This window comes from Callorhinchus milii, unplaced genomic scaffold (assembly GCF_018977255.1).
Source record: "Callorhinchus milii isolate IMCB2004 unplaced genomic scaffold, IMCB_Cmil_1.0 Scaffold3, whole genome shotgun sequence".
Classification (NCBI taxonomy): domain Eukaryota; kingdom Metazoa; phylum Chordata; class Chondrichthyes; order Chimaeriformes; family Callorhinchidae; genus Callorhinchus; species Callorhinchus milii.
In genome coordinates this window covers 36,994,409-37,015,704 of record NW_024704744.1, presented here as the reverse complement: position 1 = coordinate 37,015,704, position 21,296 = coordinate 36,994,409, and the positions used below count along the sequence as shown (strand labels likewise).

General features: G+C 43.7%; 1 protein-coding gene across 1 annotated transcript in view; it reads left to right on the top strand.

Annotated features, from left to right (window-relative positions):
- LOC103182604 overlaps positions 1-21,075 on the top strand; it is a 45,926-nt gene extending 24,851 nt beyond the window's left edge. Inside the window, exons 8-13 of the mRNA XM_042332838.1 lie at positions 5,702-5,864; positions 7,420-7,628; positions 9,600-9,726; positions 14,353-14,447; positions 19,299-19,479; positions 20,284-21,075. Coding sequence (XP_042188772.1) covers positions 5,702-5,864; positions 7,420-7,628; positions 9,600-9,726; positions 14,353-14,447; positions 19,299-19,479; positions 20,284-20,396 — 888 coding nt within the window. The 3' untranslated portion in view covers positions 20,397-21,075. The remainder of the gene's footprint in view (positions 1-5,701; positions 5,865-7,419; positions 7,629-9,599; positions 9,727-14,352; positions 14,448-19,298; positions 19,480-20,283) is intronic.
- Positions 21,076-21,296: the final 221 nt, after the last annotated feature.

Sequence of the window (21,296 nt, the reverse complement as noted above, 5' to 3'; positions counted from 1 at the left end):
TACAGGCAGTTAGGTAGGGGGATAGTAGGTCGGAGAGGTAGGAGGGAACAAGGCCGTGAATGGCCTTGTAGGTGAGGATGAGGATCTTGAAATCGATTCTCTGGGGGATGGGGAGCCAGTGGAGGCGAGCGAGGGTGGGAGTGATGTGGTCGCGAAGCCTGGTGCGGGACAGTACACGAGCTGCAGAGTTCTGAATGACCTGCAGCTTGTGGAGGGAGGTGCCGGGAAGGCCGGCGAGGAGAGAGTTCCCATAGTCCAGCCTTGAGGTGATAAAGGTGTGGACCAGAGTTTCAGCAGCGTGAGGGGTGAGGTAGTGCCGTAGTCTGGTGATATTCCGGAGGTGATGGAAGGCGGTGCCAGTTGTGGCGCTGATATGAGGGAGAAAGGACAGCTCAGGGTCGAACAGAACCCCGAGGTTCCTGACCGGCTTTGAGAGGTGGAGAGTGCAGCCTTGGATGCTGATGCTGTCAGTGCCTGAGGTGTGGAGGCGCTGACGTGAGCCAATCAGGAGGGCCTCAGTTTTGCGCACATTGAGCTGAAGAAAGTTGTCTCTCGTCCAGGACTCGATGTCGGACAGGCAGCTGTCAGGACATCGGTGGTCGTGGAGTTGAGGGTAGAGGAGGAAAGGTAGAGTTGGGTGTCATCCGCTTACATGTGGAAGTTAACCCCATGTCTGCGGATGATGTCACCGAGGGGTTCAACAGCACACAGACATAAAGAAGCTTTCAACAGTACACAGACATAAAGAAGGCAAAGTACACAAAATAATAGGGTGTCTGTGACAGCTCCAAGTCTAGACATTAATTACTTGTATTTAACTGTCAGAAGGTTCGGGAATTAATTGTTTTACAGACATGCCTGATCATTTGTTTTTTCACAAAATAATGTTTTACTTATAATAAGTTCTAATAATAATATTAATAATAATCCTTGGATTTGATATAGCACCTTATCACGCCTTCAAGACGTCTCAAAGCACTTCACAGAATATATTGTAAAGTGAATTGACTGGATATTTTGTGGACAAAGCATGGCAGCCAATTGCACACAGCAGTGTCCCACAAACAGTCGTGGGTTCAGTCAGCAACTTATGATTGAGAGATCCAGGGAGTAATTGGAGGAAATTCTTGCCCATCTCCTCCTTAAATTTTTTTCTAAAATTGCAAAGAATACCTCTGCTCACGTTAACATACTTGCATTTATATACCATCCTTTACATAGGATAACTTTGTGAAGTGCTTAACATTGACAGGGTCAGATTCCAAACAGGGGAGAAGGCAGAGGGGAAGTGGGGAATTGACCATAGGTGCAGTTGAAGAGATAGGATTTAAGGTGGGATTTAAAGATTGATAGAAAGGGAGAGAGGTGGAGGGTTAGAGGGAGGGAGTTCCAGAGATAAGAGGCATAGAATCTGAAAGCTTGGGCACTGATGGAGACAGTGGGGCAGGAAACCAGCAGCAAATCTGAGTGAGCCAAGTCTGAGTTTTAGTCTTTCTGTTATTTTTTCAAGAGAAGGGATTTTCTCCTGGTGTCCTGGTCAACAATGCCCTAAACCCCCCAAAAAATGATCTCTCGTTCCACGGCTGTTTGTGGGACATTTTAGTCTGCTGCCTCATGTGTCAGCCTGGCGCAGTGGTAGCGCACTTACCGCTGAATCAGAAGGTTGTGGGTTCAAGCCCCAAATTGGGACTTGGAATTACAAGGTCCTTAAGGTGACACTTCAATACAGTGTGTGATGCATTGGTGCCATCGAGATGTTAAAGTGAGGTCCAGTCTGCTTACTCAGGCGGATGTCAAAGATCCCATCGCATTATCCGAAAAGAGATTCATGTGCGTAACTGGCTGCTGTGTTTCGCCCACAAAATACACAGTCAATCCACTTTACAGTACATCCTGTGAAGCTCTTTGAGATGTCTCAGCGATGTGGCAAAATGCTATATCAAATGCAAGGACTAGTTTTATTATTATTCTCTTTTGGAATAGTCTCATGGGATTTTTAACATCCACCTGAACAGGCAAAATGGGACCTTGGTTAAACAAACAAATGCAATGCGTACAATGTGACCCCCCCACCCCCACCCCCCATCCCCCCCAGCATTGGAGTGTCAGCATAGACAACGTGATCCCAAGTCCTGACATGAGCCTTGAACCCATAACCTTCTGACTCAGAGGTGAGAGTACTACCGCTGATACCAAGCTGATATAATTAAATATCCTAGTCTAACCCTCCAATGCTGAGGAGTTTTGTATTGTGGGAGGTGCCACCTTTCAGATAAGACATTAAAGCAAAGTCAAGTTTGGGAATATTATTAATAAAATATATTAATAAAATATTAATAATACTAAAAATAATAATACTTGCATTTGATATAGCACCTTGTAACATCTTCGAGACGTCTCAAGCGCTTCACAGAATATAGTGTAAAGTGAATTAACTGTATATTTTGGGGGCAAAACGTGGCAACGAATTGCGCACAGCAGTGTCCCACAAACAGTAAATTATTACTTTTTATAAGGGATTATTACCCCCAGAAAAGTGATCCACTAATCGACTAACAACTGGGTTCCTACTTACTGCTAGGTAAACAGAGATGTGTGGAGTAAGGAAACTTGCCCAACGTTTCGGCCTGCCCAGGAATCAAACCTGGGTACTCTCACTTGCCAGGTGAGTGCTCTAACCACTAAGCTACAAAACATTGAGACAATACTATGAAACTCCTCCCTGGGACAGTGCTGAGCTGGTGACTTTAATGATGAGTGTACACAGACAGTAGTATTAATAATCCTTGTATTTTACATAGTGCCTTACACGTCATTGACATGTCTCATAGCGCTTCACAAGATATACTGTGAAGTGGAGTGATTTTGTATACTGTAAAGTGGGGGAAAGCGGCCGGAAGCTCTGGCACTGGATTGTATTTTTTTCCTAAATACTTTTTACAAAACATTTTACTGAGAAAAGACAAAATAAACAACTCGCAAATATTTCACAGCACCTTGAAAGTCTTATCTCAAAGCCTTGTTGCAGGAATTATTGTCAAATGCGGGTAAGAAATAAAAAGTAAAGTATCCAAATGCAATTGTTTCAGTCTTGGCTGAAAATTACCCCAGAAAATATCAAATTAAAAAGGAATATAGAAAAAATATAGGTGGTAAGTCAAGCTCTGTGATCTAGCGAGTTTTAAAAGATACCATTGGGATGATAATGTGGACGGCTTTTCTGCTCTTGTCTTGTGCCCACCGACAATTGACCAGGCACAGACTGAAAGGGAAACTTGCCGTGACTAGGCTCTTCCAGCCAATGACACCTCCTTCTCCGAACTGATTGATTCTCATTGAAGGACACAGGTCCTGGGGTACAGGAAGTTCTTGGGCACAATGAGCATGTAATGTGTCCCCCCGGGGGACAGAAAGTTAGTTCATCCTAAATCCTAAATTGTCATTTAGATCCCCCAGTTCTCATCTTATACTTATTTGTGAGCTTCTTGTACAGTAGTAGGAGAGGTCATGGAGCACAAATTTCAAGAAGCAAGAAGTGTTCATTTAAGAAACAGGTAAGGTCGGTTTTCTGAAAGAATGAGTCCAAATGGAATCTTGATCCAAAGCTTTCTTCTGAACCCATGTAACTGTAAACAATTGGTGCAAAATTATGACCCCTGTTCTGCAACAAAGACTTATGGTGCTTCTTCAAATTGTTTTCTGGGCGCAAATGATTCTAAGACAAAGGGTTCAAAAGAGTTGCGGAGCTATCATATACACTTCCACACAAAGCACCTCACTTTACAGTATATGAAGCGCTTTGAGAAATCGACCTGACATGTACATTGTTACACTTGTGGGTGCTTAGGACATCTAAGCTCACTGTGCTGAATCAGCTTGCGTACTTTGGACAAACCATTTTCATGTGATGACATATTACTGATAATTCAGATGGGTGTTTTCTCAGGCAACCAAACACTGCGCGTATCCATGGCCTTTCACTCCTCCTGCTGTGCAAAATGTACTGAACTTTATCATTTGCTTATGAAAGGCAAATAAACTTTATCAGCTTCCAGAAAGGCATGATCATTATAATGATTTACCCAGCATCAGTTTGTCTGTAAACCTATTTTGGATAGTTATTACAATGCAAAACATTCTAATGCAAAAATATCTCCAAAACATGAAATCTTATTTGGAATGAAAATTATTTATCTACAATTGCAATTTACATTTATATAGCTCCGTGCACATTAGGAGGACTATTCAATATGTTTCACATAGCTGAGTGGGAACCCGAGCTCGGGGGTTAGAGGAAAGGTGGACAAAGTGTGTTCTTCAAGTGGGTTTTGAAGACGGAGAAGGAGAAGTGAGGCAGAAGGGCTCTGCAATGGGGTTCCCGAGAACTTGTAGGATGGCTAAAAGTGGGAGAATTGTGTGTGCATCATATAGCTGGCCGACCTGTTACATTATCTGAGTTGAAAGTTAATTCTGAACAAATTTTTTAGTAGCTAATATCCACCTATAAACAAGTTCATAACCCAGACTGAGTTGGACAAGTTGATTGATTCAAGTAACAGCTATTTAATTTGGTGGAAATGGTGATGGAGTTTTGGAGAGCCTGCAGCTTGTGGAGGGAAGAGCAGTCCTCCCAATGTGCACGGAGCTATATAAATGTAAATTGCAATTGCAGATAAATAATTTTCATTCCAAATAAGATTTTTTGAATGGGATGACTCCCTACCCCCAGTGACTGGTAGGCATTTCCACATCCTGGCGATGAGCCAGACTGGCTGGGCTGTCATCAGCAGTGCCCTGGAATACTGCGGACCCTCCTGGCTCAGGAATCGGACTACAGAGACTGCCACAGAGGGTCGGCTCGATTCCGACATTCCGTTGCCAGGCATGTCACCTTGGAGCCAGTTCAGCTCCAATGAGACTCTGCTTACTTCCCCCCAAGGAGGATTACTTCAAAGTCAGGTATTGTTAAACTTAATGATGAAAAACTAGATGATGGGCGTATGGCACGTATTGTGCGTTAGTTATTAACACATTGTAACAGCCTGAATGAGCTGTTAACTTGTAGCAAAGCTGGCCTTGGGCTCCACGATTGTTAAGCGCTCTGAGATTCTGCCCGGCGTGGTTGTTGTTGTTGTTGCTTTACTCAAAGAAAGCTGTAGTGAACCATACTGTAGTATGGTAATTTACAGAATCTATTGCAGATCGTCCTGGAATATTTGGTCAGTTAGAGTTCTGGAATGGTCTTTGGTCAATTCTTCACAACAAAATCTCTATATCGGGAAACAAAACTTTAATTGTGTTTGCGAAGGCTGAAGGAGGGAAGCAAAAATTATGTAATTGAAATTTTTTCAAAGTATTCAGTAATGTTTAAACTATTTGGTGCCTGGCCCCACTGTAGCCTGAAGAATCTGTGACATAAAGATTGTTTATTTATCTTTGGATGTATACGTTAATCTTTAACTTCCAGATTATTCTTCATTGTTTACTTATGTCCAGACCACTGTGATCCTGTAATCATTCCTCCCAGTACTGAAAGAGAAGCTTGCAGGCACAAGAGGGATCCCAGTTAGATTGTTTTAACAACCGCCCAATATTTCTCCCTTGAAGCAATAGTTCCCGTAAAATTTCACTTCCACTTTTACTTTGCCTGCAACTGCAGCTTTTTAAAAAAATCCTTTAACCAAAGCTTGCTCTTTAATTCACTGAAAACATGGATGAGCAAAGCTCTGAGTTAATTGATAGCAAAAGTTTCACTTACAAAGGCTGCATATTTTCAGTAGCTCACGTTCTGGAACGCCTGGAGCAAATGGAAAATTATGATGTGCGAGACTCGGATGTTTATGTGGTAACCTACCCAAAGTCTGGTGAGTATAAGAAGTAAATGAAGTTAGGTAACGGAGATGACATATATTTCATGTTAAGTCATGTGTGTAATAAATGTAAAATTAGATCTTGTATGAAATTGGTAAAATAAAAATCTTTGATTAAAATTGATGCAATCGGCTCTATTGTAACATTACCGGACAGCGGTGGTTACAACTCAGTCAGTTGCTCTGCCCTGAAAACCCAATTCTACTTCTTTTTATCAAAAAGATGTCAGCCAGAGACGTGCACAAATGGTAGTGATTGCAAATTCAGTAACACATGTAAATCTTCTCTCTTGTGACACACGTCATTTAAAGAACTACTCACTTCAACTGTGTCCAGACATGTGCCATATAGAAGGTTGTTTCTACACAGCAGTGCTCAAACAACAACAAGATTAGACTTGTATAGCGCCTTTCACGTCGGGAGGACGTCCCAAGGACGTCGCTCTTCGAATTTCATCAGTCTCTCTCTCTTTCCATTCTCAGTCCAAGACTGTTTGTGGGACACTGTTGTGCATAATGGGCTGCCATGTTTTGCACACAAAATGTACAATCAATTCACTTTACAGAATATTCTGTGACTTTTAGCTCCCAGTTTGACACTCCAATGCAATGCTGGGGGAAGTGCTGCATAGTTAAGGGTTCCGTTCAGCTGAGTTTTTAAACCAAGGTCCCCGTTCAGGTGACATCAAAGATTCCATGTCCTACGCAAAAAGAGATTGGAGTTTCTCCCGGTGTCCTGATCGATAATTAACAGATAAATTTGGTAATTCACTTCATGAGTGTGGGACATTGCTGTGTGCTTAATTGGCTGTCACATTCGCCTACGATACAAGGTCAGTGCACTTTACAGAAAACTCTTTAAAGCAGTTTGAGATATTTCAACAGAGAAAGGCACTATATCAAAGACAAGTGTCAGTTTTAAAAACCTGACGTCTCTAATGTAGGATATTCAATATTGTGTAGATTATCTGGTAACTTTGCCATGTGTAGATGCTGTAACTCTTTCTGTTTATTATAACTGTGGGCCATAATAATATTTCTGAATTTAAAGAATTCTGAATATGTAGTGTAAATGTTGGGGAATATTCTGTGACAGAGTTTTATGAAGGGAGAAGAATTGATTTTTAAAATTCAATTGATATGAATGTGTATTGAGACCTTATATTTGTGGAGTCCTGTAGCTCAGTGGTTAGAGCACTCACTTTGCAAGTGAGAGACCTGAGTTCAATTCCAGGCAGAGGGCGAAACCTTGGGCAAGTTTCCTTACTCCACACAGAGCCTAATAATAATCCCTCCAAAAAAATAATAATAAATTGGTCATTTTCAATCCACGACTGTTTGTGGGACATTGCTGTGCGCAATTGGCTGCCGTGTTCGCCCACAAATATACAGTCAATTCACTTTACAGTGTGTTCTGTGAAGCGCTTTGGGACGTCCTCCCGACATGAAAAGCGCTATATCAAATGCAAGGATTATTATTATTATTATTATTATAACGGCATTCAATTGATAATTGCTGATTATTCCAAAATTGTTTATTGAACCAAAGGAACAGTATGGATGCAGCACATTATGAAAGAGATCTTTACAGATGTCGATCTCGACGATTCAGAGAACAAGGCTTCTTATTTGCAAGTTCCTTGGCTTGAGTTAAAAATAGATTCTATTAATACTGACGACCGTCCATCACCACGTCTCTTTGTCACACATTTGAATTATGATCTGATTCCGAGAGCTCTGAAGAAGAAAAAGGGCAAGGTACGATTTTTACTGTTTTGAAGATGCTGTAAAAAATGGTGAGCCTTACTGGTGAAGGTGCAGCGTCAAATCAGAACAATTACAGTTATGTTTGTATTTGTATAGATTACATTTATATACAGTATTATGCATACTATATATACTAATAAAATGGCAATATCTGTCTGTCTGTGCTTTAAGAAGGAGCTCAATAACCGATTGACGTAGAGACAAGATTTATACCTCATTGGAAAGGTCTTGTAACTGGGAGTGCCGTGGGCATATTTGTTTTCGGGTATCTCCTACTGTCCATCAGTTATGCCCTAAAATGTATATCAGTTTTGCGTTTTTCGTTGCAGTTACACCCGGTGGCCGCCGAGTTAAAGTGGCGCTGTGCATCATGCGTCACAGAGCACCTACATTGGCGTTCTGCTTTTGTGTTTTGTTTACCTACATTCTGCATGGACGTAAACCAATGAGAGGGCGGGAAGCGGTTGACTGACATGTAGGGCAACCAATGGAAGCGCCAGGAGGCGGTACCTCTTCACCGGCATGTGCAACGGGGGGACGTAACAATGGGAGCGCCGTGGGGCGAATGGGAACCAATGAGATGACGAAAAATGGCTAAGTGACGGCTAAAGAAACCAATGGAAGCGAGGCGAGGGCGGGGCATCGTCTGGGTTCAATGGGAGCGTGGGAAGGGCGGGACCTTTTCTCCCTTAGGGTGATTGCCAGGGAGGACAGCCAATAGGAGCTCTGATAGCTCAAGTAATTACTAACAAAGATACAATGTCTGTGTGAGTGTCTGTGTGTGTGTGTGTGAGTCTGTCTCTGTGTGTGAGTCTGTCTGTCTCTGTCTGTGTGTGTGTGTGTGTGAGTCTGTCTGTCTGTCTCTGTGTGTGAGTCTGTCTCTGTCTGTCTGTCTGTGTGTGTGTGAGTCTGTCTGTCTGTCTCTGTGTGTGAGTCTGTCTCTGTCTGTCTGTGTGTATGAGAGTATCTGTGTGTGTGTGTGTGTGTGTGTGAGAGAGAGAGTCTGTCTGTGTGTATGAGAGTATCTGTGTGTGTGTGTGTGTGAGAGTCTGTCTGTCTGTCTGTATGTGTGTATGAGAGTATCTATGTGTGTGTGTGTCTGTCTGTGTGAGTCTGTCTGTCTATGTGTGTATCAGTCAAGATCTCAATAACAGATTGAAGTAGAGACATGATTTATACCTCATCAGAAAGGTCTTGCAAAGACCTCAACGTTCTTAAACTGAAGGAGCTTATCACCAAAACTCATGACTTTATAAAGTCTGTTGTTATCTCTACATCAGCACCTTGGGACGTCCTCCCGACGGATAATGCACTATACAAATGTAATTTTGTTGTTGTTGTACACCATTCAGTGGCGAAAGTGTGGCCTTCCCCATGCACACATTCTTCTATGGCTCATCAAAAAAAACACAACCAAACCAAATGGACAATGTCATCTCTGCAGAACTGACAAACCCACACAGAGACCCTGTGTTCCTTGAAATCATAAAGAAGCACATGATTCATGGCCCATGAAGACAATTCAACAGAAAATCTCCCTGCATGAAAGATGGGTCCTGCTCAAAGCAATATCCAAGGAGCTTCATACAGGAGACCCAAATAGATCATGATGATAGGTCCTCCTGACGTGAAAGGCACTATATAAATTAATCTTCTTGTTGTTACCTTCCTAATCTGAAAGGCGCTATATCAAATGCAAGGATTATTTTTAGTAGTACTTTCAAATGCTCAAAGACAATGGGAACAAGGGCACAGGGTTTTCAATGACTGGAATTCATTACCAAAAAGAATGGCAAAGGCTGAAGTGCTGGACTCTTCTTCATTTGAATGTTTTCACCTGTACTTCTCTTGTGAGGATGTGACTTGCCTGATTTGAATGGACCAACATATCTGTGTTAATAACCTTTAAGCCAAGCAGCAAAGCCTGAGCATTATAATTGGAATTCTGTTATATTTTGGCAGGTTATCTATATCTACCGAAACCCCAAGGATGTTGCAGTTTCTTACTATCATTTTAGAATATTCGCCAAGTACATGAAAACTCCGAAAAATTTTGAAACGTTTCTGCAGGAATTTCTGGACGGCCAAGGTAAAACTGCTTTATGAATACGATAATAATCGTGAACTTGCTTCTAACCCTAACCAAAGTTAAATTTGTGGCACCTCATATAACCTGGTGAGATGTGCGTATGGAGTTTGGTCCGGTGAAGTATCCGGGTGGCAGAATTCTGAATGAGCTGGATCTTTTGAATTGTGGAGATGAGGAGACTGGCGAGGAGTGCATTTGAGTAATCCAGGCGGGATGTAACAAACGCCTGCATGAGGGTTTTGGCTACATTTGGGATAAGGTATAGTTGGAGGCGGGCAATGTGGCAGAGGTCCTGGTCAGGGACCAAATGTGGAAGAAGGCGGTCCTGGTCAGGGACCAGATGTGGGGGAGGAAGGACAGATGGGGGTCAAACTGAACGCCTAGATTGCGCACTGGTTCGGGGAGTCTGAGGGAGAGCCCAGGGAGGTTGAGGAGTTTAGATCGGCAGGAGTGAAGACATTGACGGGAGCCAAGGAGTATGGCTTCTGTCTTGTCCAAATTCAGCTACAGGAAGTTTGCACTCATCCACGCCCTGATGTCTGCCAGACAAGCTGATAGAACATCAGTGGACCTGGAGTTGGTACTGGAGAAGGCAATGTAGATTTGTGTGTCATACCCATACATGTGGAAGTTTACCCCATGTCTGCAGATAATATCGCCCAGAGGGAGCATATAGATAAGGAAAAGAAGAGGGTCAAGTATGGAGGCCTGTGGTATCCTGCAGGTGACCGGGTGGGCGTGGGAGGAGAAACCATTTGCCGAAATGAAATGGAGGCGGTTGGTTAAGTGCGGTCCTGCTAAGGTGGACGAGGGAGGAGAGGTGGTGGAGGAGGATGGCGTGGTTGACTGTGTCGAACGCGGCAGAGAGATCCAGGAGGATGAGGAGGCAGAGCGTCATCTGTGACTTTGAGAAGAGCTGTTTCTCTGCTGTGGGCAGGGCAAAAACCTTCTGCAAAAGCTCAAGGAGTGACTGAAGTTGATCTGCAACAATGCATTCCAGGACTTTGGCAAGGAAGGGTAGGTTGCAGATGGGATGGTAGTGTGAGATTAGAGGGATTGAGGAAGGTTTTCAGGCTGGACTTGAAAAAGGGAAGAGAGGGGGCAAGGTAGAAGAATTGAGGGAGAGTGTTTCAGAGTTGTGGGTGGGTTTTTTGAGGAGTGGTGTTATAACATTAGTTTTCAGAGGGAGAAGAACAGAGCCTGAGGAGAGAGACTGGTGCACCTTTCAGGCAGCAGGAGGTGGTTGAATGACCAGCAACTGGGTGGGGAGTGGATCGTGGCAGTAAGTGTTGAATTTCATCCGGTTAATTGTGGTTGAGAGGGCGGAGGGAGAAATGGGGGCAAAGGAGTGTAAGAAGTGGGGAGTGGCAGGAGCCATGGAGGAGGGAGACGGTGGTGTCGATGGTCTGGGTGGAGTGGAAGGTGATGTGGCAGGGGGGTGGATGATGCAGCTAAGCAGTTGTTTTCAGTCTTTGAGGCAAAGATGTCTAGGACCCCTTCGGACTTGGGTTTTGATGTGAGGATAGAGGGGGTTTGAGGGGGTGCACAGAGCAGGTGATGGACGGTGGAAAACAGCATTTTTGGATTGTTGTTTGCCTCCAGGATGACTTTGGAGTAAAAGTTTTGGCCTGTGAAAGGGAGAGGCGGTAGGTGCGGTGGTGCTCGAGTCACAGCTGGCGGTGAATCGTGAGGCTGGTTTTCTGTCATCTGCGCCCGAGCACCTGGGTTTGTGATTTGAGTGAGCGGAGATGATTGTTGTACCAGGAGGAGCGGGTGGGTTTGGAAACAATAGCAACAACAAAACTACATTTGTAGATCACCTTTCACGTCAGGAGGACATCCCAAGGCGCTGGACAGACAGAGTTTTGGACCCGAGCTGGGGGTCGGGGTGGGGAAGGGTGAACGGCAGTGGGGGAAGCAGGGAGATCGAAAGCACGGTCGAAGAGGAGGGTCCTGAGATAGTTCTTGAAGGAGGCAAGGTAGGGGGCAAGGCGGAGGGACTATGGGATGGAGTTCCAGAGGGTGGGGGCAGAGTGGCAGAAGCCACGCCCGCCAATAGTGGGGCAAGTGAGGTGGGGAACATAAAGAAGGTCAAAACAACCCTGGATTTTCTGGGGCACCAGAGAATTGAAGATTGTGGAGTCCTGTAGCTCAGTGGTTAGAGCACTCGCCTTGCAAGTGAGACACCTGGGTTCAATTCCAGGCAGGGCGAAACCTTGGGCAAGTTTCCTTACTCCACAAGCCTAATGATAATCCCGCCAAAACAAAGCAATAATAAATTGGTCGTTTTCAATCCACGACTGTTAGTGGGACGCTGCTGTGCGCAATTGGCTGCTGCGTTTTGCCCACAAATATACAGTCAATTCACTTTACAGCATATTCTGTGAAGAGCTTTGAGACGTCGAGAAGACATGAAAAGCGCTATATCAATGCAAGGATTATTATTATTATTAGATGGTTATTCAACAACAACAACAGTAAAAATTACATTTGTATAGTGCCTTTCACGTCGGGAGGACATCTCAAGGCACTGGACGGTTGAAGTTTTGCACCTGAGCTGGGGGTCAGGATCGGGGAGGGTGGAGGGCAAGGGGGAAACAGGGTGATCGAAAGCACTGTCGAAGAAGAGGGTCTTGAGATGTGGAGTCCTGCTCAGTGGTTAGAGCACTCGCTTTGCAAGTGAGAGACCTGAATTCAATTCCAGGCAGGTCAGGGCGAAACCTTGGACAAGTTTCCTTACTCAACACACCTAATAATAATCCCTTCAAAACCAAAAACAATAATAAATTGGTCATTTTCAGCATTTGTGAGGGACTCAGGGGGAAGCTTTTTCCAGGGAAGGAAAAAAATGGTGGAGGGCTTGGAAGAGGGGCGAGGAATGTGGAAGGAGAGGGAGAAGAGGAAGTGGTCCGAGATAGCTTGTCCATGATAGACAGGTCTGAAATGTCAAGGCCATGTGTGATGACGAGGTTGAGGGGGTGGCCACGGTTGTGGGTCTGCGAGTTGATGTGGAGGGTGAGGTTTAGGGAGAAGAGGAGGGCAGTGAAATCCGAGGAGGTGAAGCAAGAGGAATTTAGTGGAGTTTGAAATCACCCACGGTAGAGGGATGATAGAGGGTGAGGTGCTCAAAGGAGGAGAAACAGCCAGAGGAATAGGGAATTTTCTGTCAAGGAAAGTGAGAGGCAGAGTCCATTGTGGGTTTCAAGACGGAGGTAGATGGGTATATAAGAGACATGAAAGGCTGAATGACCTCCTTCTGCGCTGTAAATTTCCATGATTCTATGAATGAGGCAGAAATTTGCTTACAGTAATGCCGACAGACGTCCGTGAAGTGAATCACCAATTTTGTTGTTGGCCACGAGACCTACAGAAATTCCGTCCTCTTTTGAGTAAGACACAGCCCCTCCCACCCGCCCGGTCACCTGTGGTGTACCCCAGAGCTCCATTCTTGACCTCCTCCTCATCCTTATCTATATGCTCCCTCTTGGCAATGTCATCCGCAGACATAGGGAAAATGTCTACATGTATGCAGATGACACACAAATCTACTTCTCCTCCTCCAGCTGCGACTCCAGCTCCACTGAATTTCTCTCAGCTTGTCTGGCGGACTTCAGGGCCTGGATGAACAAAAACTTCCTGCAACTCAATGTTGACAAGACAGAAGCCATTTGCTTTGGCTCCTCTCAACCATTCCAGCCTATCCCTCAGACTTACCGAATCAGTGCGCAACCAAGGCGATAGGTTTAACCCACAACTGTCCTTTCTTTCCCACATCCGGTTCCTGACCAGGACTGTCTTTCTCCACCTCCGCCACATTGCCCTCCTCCGACCATACCTTACCCTGGACACAACTGAAATACTCGTCTATGCGTTCGTCACCTCCCGAATGGACTTCTCAAATGCCCTCTTTGCTGGTCTCCCCAACTCTACCATGCACAGAATCCAACTGATGCTGCCTGAATTCTCGCCTATACTAAACTGTGTATCCCCATCACACCAGTTCTAGCCAAGCTCCATTGGCTCCCTATCACCAAACAGGTAGATTTCCAGATCTTCACACTCGTTTTCAAATCCCTTCGTGTCCTGGCACCTCCCTACCTCTCCAATCCGTTTACCTCTCAAACCACAACCCGCTGCCTCCACTCGACTGGCTCTGGCCTTCTGCATGTCCCTTGTACCCTCCGTTCCACCATTGGTGGCCACGCATTCAATACCGAAACTCTGGAACACTCTTCCTCTATCCATCCACATTACCTCTTCTTTCCCCATCTTCAGGTCGCACTTGAAGACCTTCCTCTCTGACTGTGCCTATGGTAACCTCCCCTCCCCCCGGCTCAATGTCATGCTCCTCCACTGTCAGGCGCTCTGGGACTCCGCCTTGGGTGAGGGGCGCTGTATCAATGCAAGTTGTTATTATTGTTGTTGACTAGTGCTATGGGATCTTTAACATCCACCTGAAAAGGCAGACAGCACCTTGGAATTCAAAGTAGCACAATGTGCTTTAGAAGTAATTTGATATGAAAAGGCACTATATCAAATGCAAGCATTAGTATGATGTTGATCATTACCTGATTCCATTTTTAACCTTAAAAATCATTGCAAAAACATGTTTTATCTTTAATATAGTGGATTATAACGGCTGGTTTGATCACGTTAAGAATTGGTACGATCACAGAGACGAGTTCAATATTGTGTTCCAGTCATATGAAGAGATGAGTAAGGTAAGTTCTCCTAAAATTCCATATGGGTATTAGTTTCAAAGGCAACAAAAAGGATATAAATTGACAGAACCTGTGTTGTGCTTGAGCCAATGCATTTCCAACTGTTCAGTTTACAGTACTTATGAAAGCCCCACTTTGAGTCTGCCCCGTCTTAAATATTCAACCCAACTAATAACAGTTTTCAGTTAAGTTTAAGGTTGTGTGCTTTACCTCTGTGGTTATACCACTAGCTATAAAACTGGGATTCCATTTGGTTTATTGACAGTTTTGGACATTCTCACCATGTGAAAGCCTTTCCTCGTAACTTAACCCTTTTAGGCCTGGTAACATTCTGGTGAACCTGCGCTGCACCCTCTCCAGGTCCAATATATCTTTCCTGAGGTGTGGTGCCCAAAACTGAACGCAGTCTCCAAATGGGGTCTGACTAACGCTCTATACAGCTGAAGCATCATTTCTTCTCCTTTGTATTCCAGGCCCTTTGAGATAAAGACCAACATTCCATTCCCCTTTTTCATTACTTTTTGCACCTGGGAACTAGTTTTTAGTGATTTGAGACAAGAGGGAATACTTCACCCTGCACTTATTTTTGGCAAATTGGTATTTCAATAACCGTCTCATCAAAGTACAGAGGATTAAAATTCAATGAAACATCAATCAATTTGTAACTGAGTAAACAACATAGTATTCTGTAGTGATTAACTTATCATTTTAATGGCATTGTTTCAGTGAGCAAGGCTGCATGAGCCATTTTGCCTCTTCCAGGCTATTGAGGTAGCTTGAAAACTCCCAGTCTGCAATTTTCTTCACATTCCTTAGGTAAAATTATGACAATTTTACATAATTTTAAGTCTAAACATGGGGCTAGAAGTGGGGAAATATAGAGTTGGTAAATAATAATGCAGAATGTTAAGCGGTAGAAAATTCAAATAGTGTGTAATTTTACATAAGGAATGTGAAGAAAATAATAGGCTGGTGAGCCATCGAGAGCTTGAGTTTTTCAAGGCGCCTAAACAGCCTATCGAGCCCTGGCAATTGGAAGAGATGAAATGGCTTGTGCAGCCTTGCTCACTGGAACATCGATCAGTTCTTATCACAGCTCTCTATGATGACAGGGTTGGGGGATTCTCTGTTTAGGGAATGAATCAAGGTGTTGGCCTTTTCCATCCTTGGTGCTCAATGCCATAACATTAATATATTGAGCAAAAAGAGAATATATCCTGAATTCTAAGAATAAATTGCACAACCACTTCTCAATGTAAAAACTTAGCAGAATGTCATTTGTGCAACCTATGTTTTTACATACAACAGACTCCTTCCAAACACTAAACTTTTTCCATTATAGAATAATAACCCTTGCATTTGATATAGCGCTTTTCACATCTTCGAGACGTCTCAAAGCACTTCACAAAATAGACTGTAAAGTGAATTGACTCTATATCTTATATGGAAAAATGTAGGCCATATCTTAGAAATTGAACAATCCAAAATGATTAGAAGAGAAGTACAATATAAAGGTTCAAAACAGTTGGAAGTTTGACTAACTTTCAACACACCACCTTGGAACATTTAAGTTGTATGTCCACACTTGCTGCACATCAATCAAATGCGAGGATTATTATCAATCGATTGAGAGTAAATAAAGTGGACTTGAAGACATTGACATGTAAGTAAAAGTTATAGAGTGAAAAGAAAATGTCTGTGGGACACTATTTTAACGCTTAACGTTGTTCTCACACATTCAAAGCTCCCCAATTTTTCTTAGTTCTTTATCTTAAGGGGGTTTGGTTGTCTCCTCTATGTCTATCTGAGATTTGCACACTTTTCAATTGATAGGCAACAACATTTCTTTTCTGGTTTGCAAAGCCTTCCTATGCGAGAGGGTCTACTAACTGGAGGATTGAGAAATAATGATGAGCAATGTATGTAAAATAATAAATATTATCATCTTTATATTTGGTATAGCAGCTTTTAGGGCAGAAGGATGACCCAATCGCTTCACAGGATTGCACTGTAAAGTGCATTGACTGTATGTTTTGTGGTGGATGCGGCTGCCAATTTGCGCACAGCAACATCGCATAAATAATCATGAAGTTAATGACCAAATTTATTTGGAGGATGGTTGAACAGGATATCGGGAGAAACCCCCTTCTCTTTTCAAATAGTGCTATGGATCTTTAAAGTCTACCTGAATAGGCAGATGGAGGGTCGGTTTAACACCTCCAACAATGCAATGCAGGAACAGCATAGACTATGAGTATATCGTGATTACCCGGGGCCTCAGTGTCTCGAATATCAGAATCACAGACAAAGCCATCTCCGATCACCGTTTCATCTCCTTTAACTCTACAATCCCTCTCCCCACCACCACCAAACCCACCTCCATCTCCTACCACTCCTGGAAAAAAATCTCCCTGCAATCCCTCTGTCCTGGAATCATCGGAATTCCTCCGCTTCTTCAGGGGTCAGGTGCAGGCTGCTGAACGTACCTGGCTCAAGTCTGACCTAACAGTCCACTGGCAGATCTGGTTGGATCACATCAAAACATATCACTCTGCTCTCACCTCCGCCAAATCATCCTTCTACTCCAGGATTATCTTGGAGGCGAAGGGCAACCCCAGGCTCCTATCCTCCACCACCAACCGGCTCCTCCTTCCACCCTCCCACCCCTCGCCCATTCTCTCCTCAAACTCTGACTGTGAGGAGATGCTGGATTTTCTCGAGTCCAAAATCGAGGGGATCTGTTCAGCTGCCTCCACCTTCCCAATCACAATACCCTTGTCTTCTCCCCACCGCACTCTGACCCTTACCCATCCCTTCCCCCACATCTTCAAACCTGTCTCCCTCTCCTCTCATCACCACTATATCAGCATGAAAACACCACTTGCTCCTTTGACCCGATCACCACCCCTCTCCTTACATCCCAGCTCCACCTCCTCGCCCCTCTACTCTCCAACACCATCAATCTTTCCTTATCATCTGGCACGTTCCCATCCCCTAAGAACAGCTATAATCACCCCCATCCTGAAAAAACCCTGGACCCATCCCTGCTTTCTAACTACCAGCCCACCTCAAACCTCCCTTATTTTTCCAAAATCTTTAAAAGAGTCGTTGCTTCCCAGCTTCATTCATTCTTCTCCTACCATTCCGTTTTTGAGCCCCTCCAATCGGGTTTCGGTGCTGTTCATAGCACAGAAACTGCTCTGGTCAAGGTGATAAATAACATCCTGTCCATCTGTGACCAGGCCTCCCTGTGGCATCGCATCCTCCTCGACCTCTCTGCTCCCTTTGATACCGTGAACCACTCCATCCTCCTCCACCACCTCTCCTCTCACCTTAACCTTCAAGGTTCTGTCCTTCTCACACCATCTTCAAATTGTCTCCACCATCGGATTCTCTTCCCGCACAGTCTCAGGTGTTGTTCCTCAGGGCTCCATGGTCCCCTCCTCTTCAACCTCTACATGGTCCCACTTGGTGACATCATCCACAGACATGGGGTCAACTTCCACATGTATGCAGAAGACATCCAACTCTATCTCTCTGCCTCCACTCTCGATTCCAGGACAACTGATGTCCTGACAGACTGTTTGTCAGACATTCAGTCGTGGATAAGAGCCAACTTTCTATAGCTGAATGTCAGCAAGACTGAGGCCCTCCTGATTGGCTCACGCCAGCACCTCTGGACCTCAGGCACTGGCAGCATCAGCATCCATGGTTGCACACTCCATCTCACCAAGCCAGTCAGGAACCTTGGCATCTTGTTCAACCCTCAAATGTCCTTTCTCCCCCATATCTGTGCCATGATCCGTTTTGCCTTCCCCCATCTCTGCAACATTGCCAGACTCCTTCACTGCCTCAGCCCTCAGGCCGCCGAAACCCTCATACATGCATCATCACCTCAAGGCTCAACTACGGAAACTCCCTCGTCGGCCTCCCCAACTCTTCCCTCCACAAGCTGCAGATCATCCAGAACTCTGCAACTCATGTCCTCTTTTGCACCAGGCTCTGTGACCACATCACCCCCATCCTCACCCGGCTCCACTGGCTTCCCATCCCTCAGAGGATAAAATTCAAAATTCTCATCCTCACCTTCAAAGCTCTCCACGGCCTTGCACCCCCCCACCTCCCAGCCCCCCCACATCTCTGATTTGCTGAACCCCTATCAACCTCCCTCCTCTCAGCAGGCTTTGGCCTTCTCTATGAAAACCCTACCATCGGCGGCTGGGCTTTCAGCCTCTGTCCCCATCCTTTGGAACTCCATCCCACAATCCCTTTGCCTTGCTCCCTCCCTTGCCTCCTTAAAGGAATGACTCAAGACCCTTCTTTTCGACTGTGCCTTCAGCCACCCTCCTACCCCCTCTGCTCTCCCTCACTCCAACTCTGTCCCCCCACACTCGGATCCTGATCCCCAACTGTTCAGCGCCTTGGGATGTCCTCCTGACATGAAATGCTCTTCGCAAATATAGTTTTGTTTTTGTATAGTATAAATCTAGTGTAATTTTTTACACATTTAGCCTAAGCAAAGCTGGATATCCAAGAGGTCTGTTTGATCTGCAACTTACAAGCCTGATGCTGTACTTATAAGCTCAAGTAGCATGCTTTAATTCTACACCACACAAACAGGCTTTTGAGAACACTGTTTTCAGAGTATTCTTTCTTATCCTCCACAATAACTGATCCCTTTGCTCTCGTTTTATCCTTTTTATGTTTTCCCAGAATTTGGCATGTATATTTACACCTGCTGTTTTTATTGTGCATCTGAAATTGCACTCTTTACCCTTAAAAAGGATTAGTAGAATTGTTACCTCGGGAAGAGCTTGCAAAACTGAACTATAAAATGTTTGGATATTCTAGGACCTGAGAACTGCAGTGCAAAATATGAGCAAGTTTCTCGGAAAATCTTTGGATGATAACAGAATTGACCAAATTGTGAAATCCTCTACCTTCAAGAACATGAAGGCAAACCCCAAATCAAACTACGAAGATATCACTTCTGAATCATTTGATAAGACCGTACCAGGATTTATGAGAAAAGGTACGTTCCTAAAGTAATGGTGGGTTCGAAAGTTAATTCTCTAATGACTTCAAGCCCTAAATATCAGTGGCTATAGATAAGTAGAAGTGCATCCAGTCAATCCGCCAAAGCTCCACTCTGATAATCAGATGCACAGTTTCCATTGGTCACTGACACATGTCCAGTTACTGGCTCTCACTATGAGTTAAATATAAGTACAAATATTATTATTTTTTAGCTATTATACCTTACAAATGCAATGTTAAATAAGATAATTTTCTTGGGTCACTAAGTGTCTTCATGCATTTGCAATTGTGCCAAACAGTGTGAAGACACTGCCCATAGAGAAGGAAAAGAGAGGTAGTTACACTATGTCGGTGGTGTACACTTTGTTAGTAAGTATTTGAGGAGACAGAATTTGTCTGCTTCCTCAGATGGAAATACTGTGAGGAGAAACCTAGATAATACCCAGTGACACAAATTAAATCTTCCTCTGAATTTGGATCCCTTCTCTCATAAAATGCTTCCCACTGACCAATTGCTGGAACAACACTGATGGCAACTAGGTAGACCCACAGGGCAGATGTTTTTTTTCTCTCTTCATATCCAAACACTGTATGTGTACATTACTACTCTGAGCACGCTTGATAATTTCTTTTAAATTATGTTGCGCTAGCATCTGTCCCCTACTTTCAAAATAGTAGACAAGTATTTGAAGATACTCACACCAGTTGGCTGAAGGTGACGTGAATGTGGAAGGGGGTATCATTTAAGAAGAAATATCCATTCTAATTGTTTGTAACTTGCTTTTGATTCCTTGTTTAGGGATAATAGGAGACTGGAAAAACTACTTCACCGTGGCACAAAGTGAACTCGTTGACAAGATTTTCCAGGAGAAAATGAAAGGCTTCCCACTAAAGATTATTTGGGAACAGTGATAATGTTTTCTTCAGGAACAGTGAGCATTGATCATCGGCTATCAGTTACATATAATACTGAAATAATTATAAAACTTTTGTAGAAATACTGAAGGAAGAATAATCAGATATTTGAAATTTGAATAAAAAATTAGAAAATGTTGGAAATTGAGCAAACGTTAAATTGAATTATAATGTAATAATAATCCTTGCATTTGATACAGCACTTAGCCAATTATAATGTTAGCCAATTTAACAGGTCTTTCCAAACTGCATTTGATAGACTTGTTCAATTACCAGCATCACAGTTCCTGCAGTGAAGTTGCTTAATCTCTGCAGTGTCCTCAGTTCTATCTTGATAAAAATCACTTCCCTGCTCCCTTTAGATGGTGGCTAAATGCATAGTTTATAATAATAATAATCCTTGCATTTGATATAGCGCTTTTCATGTCTTTGAGACGTCTCAAAGCTTCACAGAATATACTGTAAAGTGAATTGACGGTGTATTTGTGGTCGAAACCCGGCAGCCAACTGCTCACAGCAGTGTCCCACAAACAGTCATGGATTGAGTGACTAAATTATTATTGNTTTTTTTCTTGAGACATTATTATCAGATTATATATCGGAAGTATTCCTTCAAGCTATGGTCACGAAAATATTCACTTGTAAAACTTTTCATTAAATTCATCTATTGCTTGATCACCTTTTCAGCTGTGTTTAATTTCAGCACCAAGTATTATATTCCTGTTAATATCATTGGAAAAAAATGATTACCACTGACTATGGCTTCCAAGCATACCAGCGCTGCATCGTTTTGTTGTCCTACTGTGAGGGGGAAATTGTGACAGGCAATATGAAAGTTTACATATCTTCAAAAATTGAAAGCTGAGCCAGTTGATAACCAAAACTCTCTGATACCAT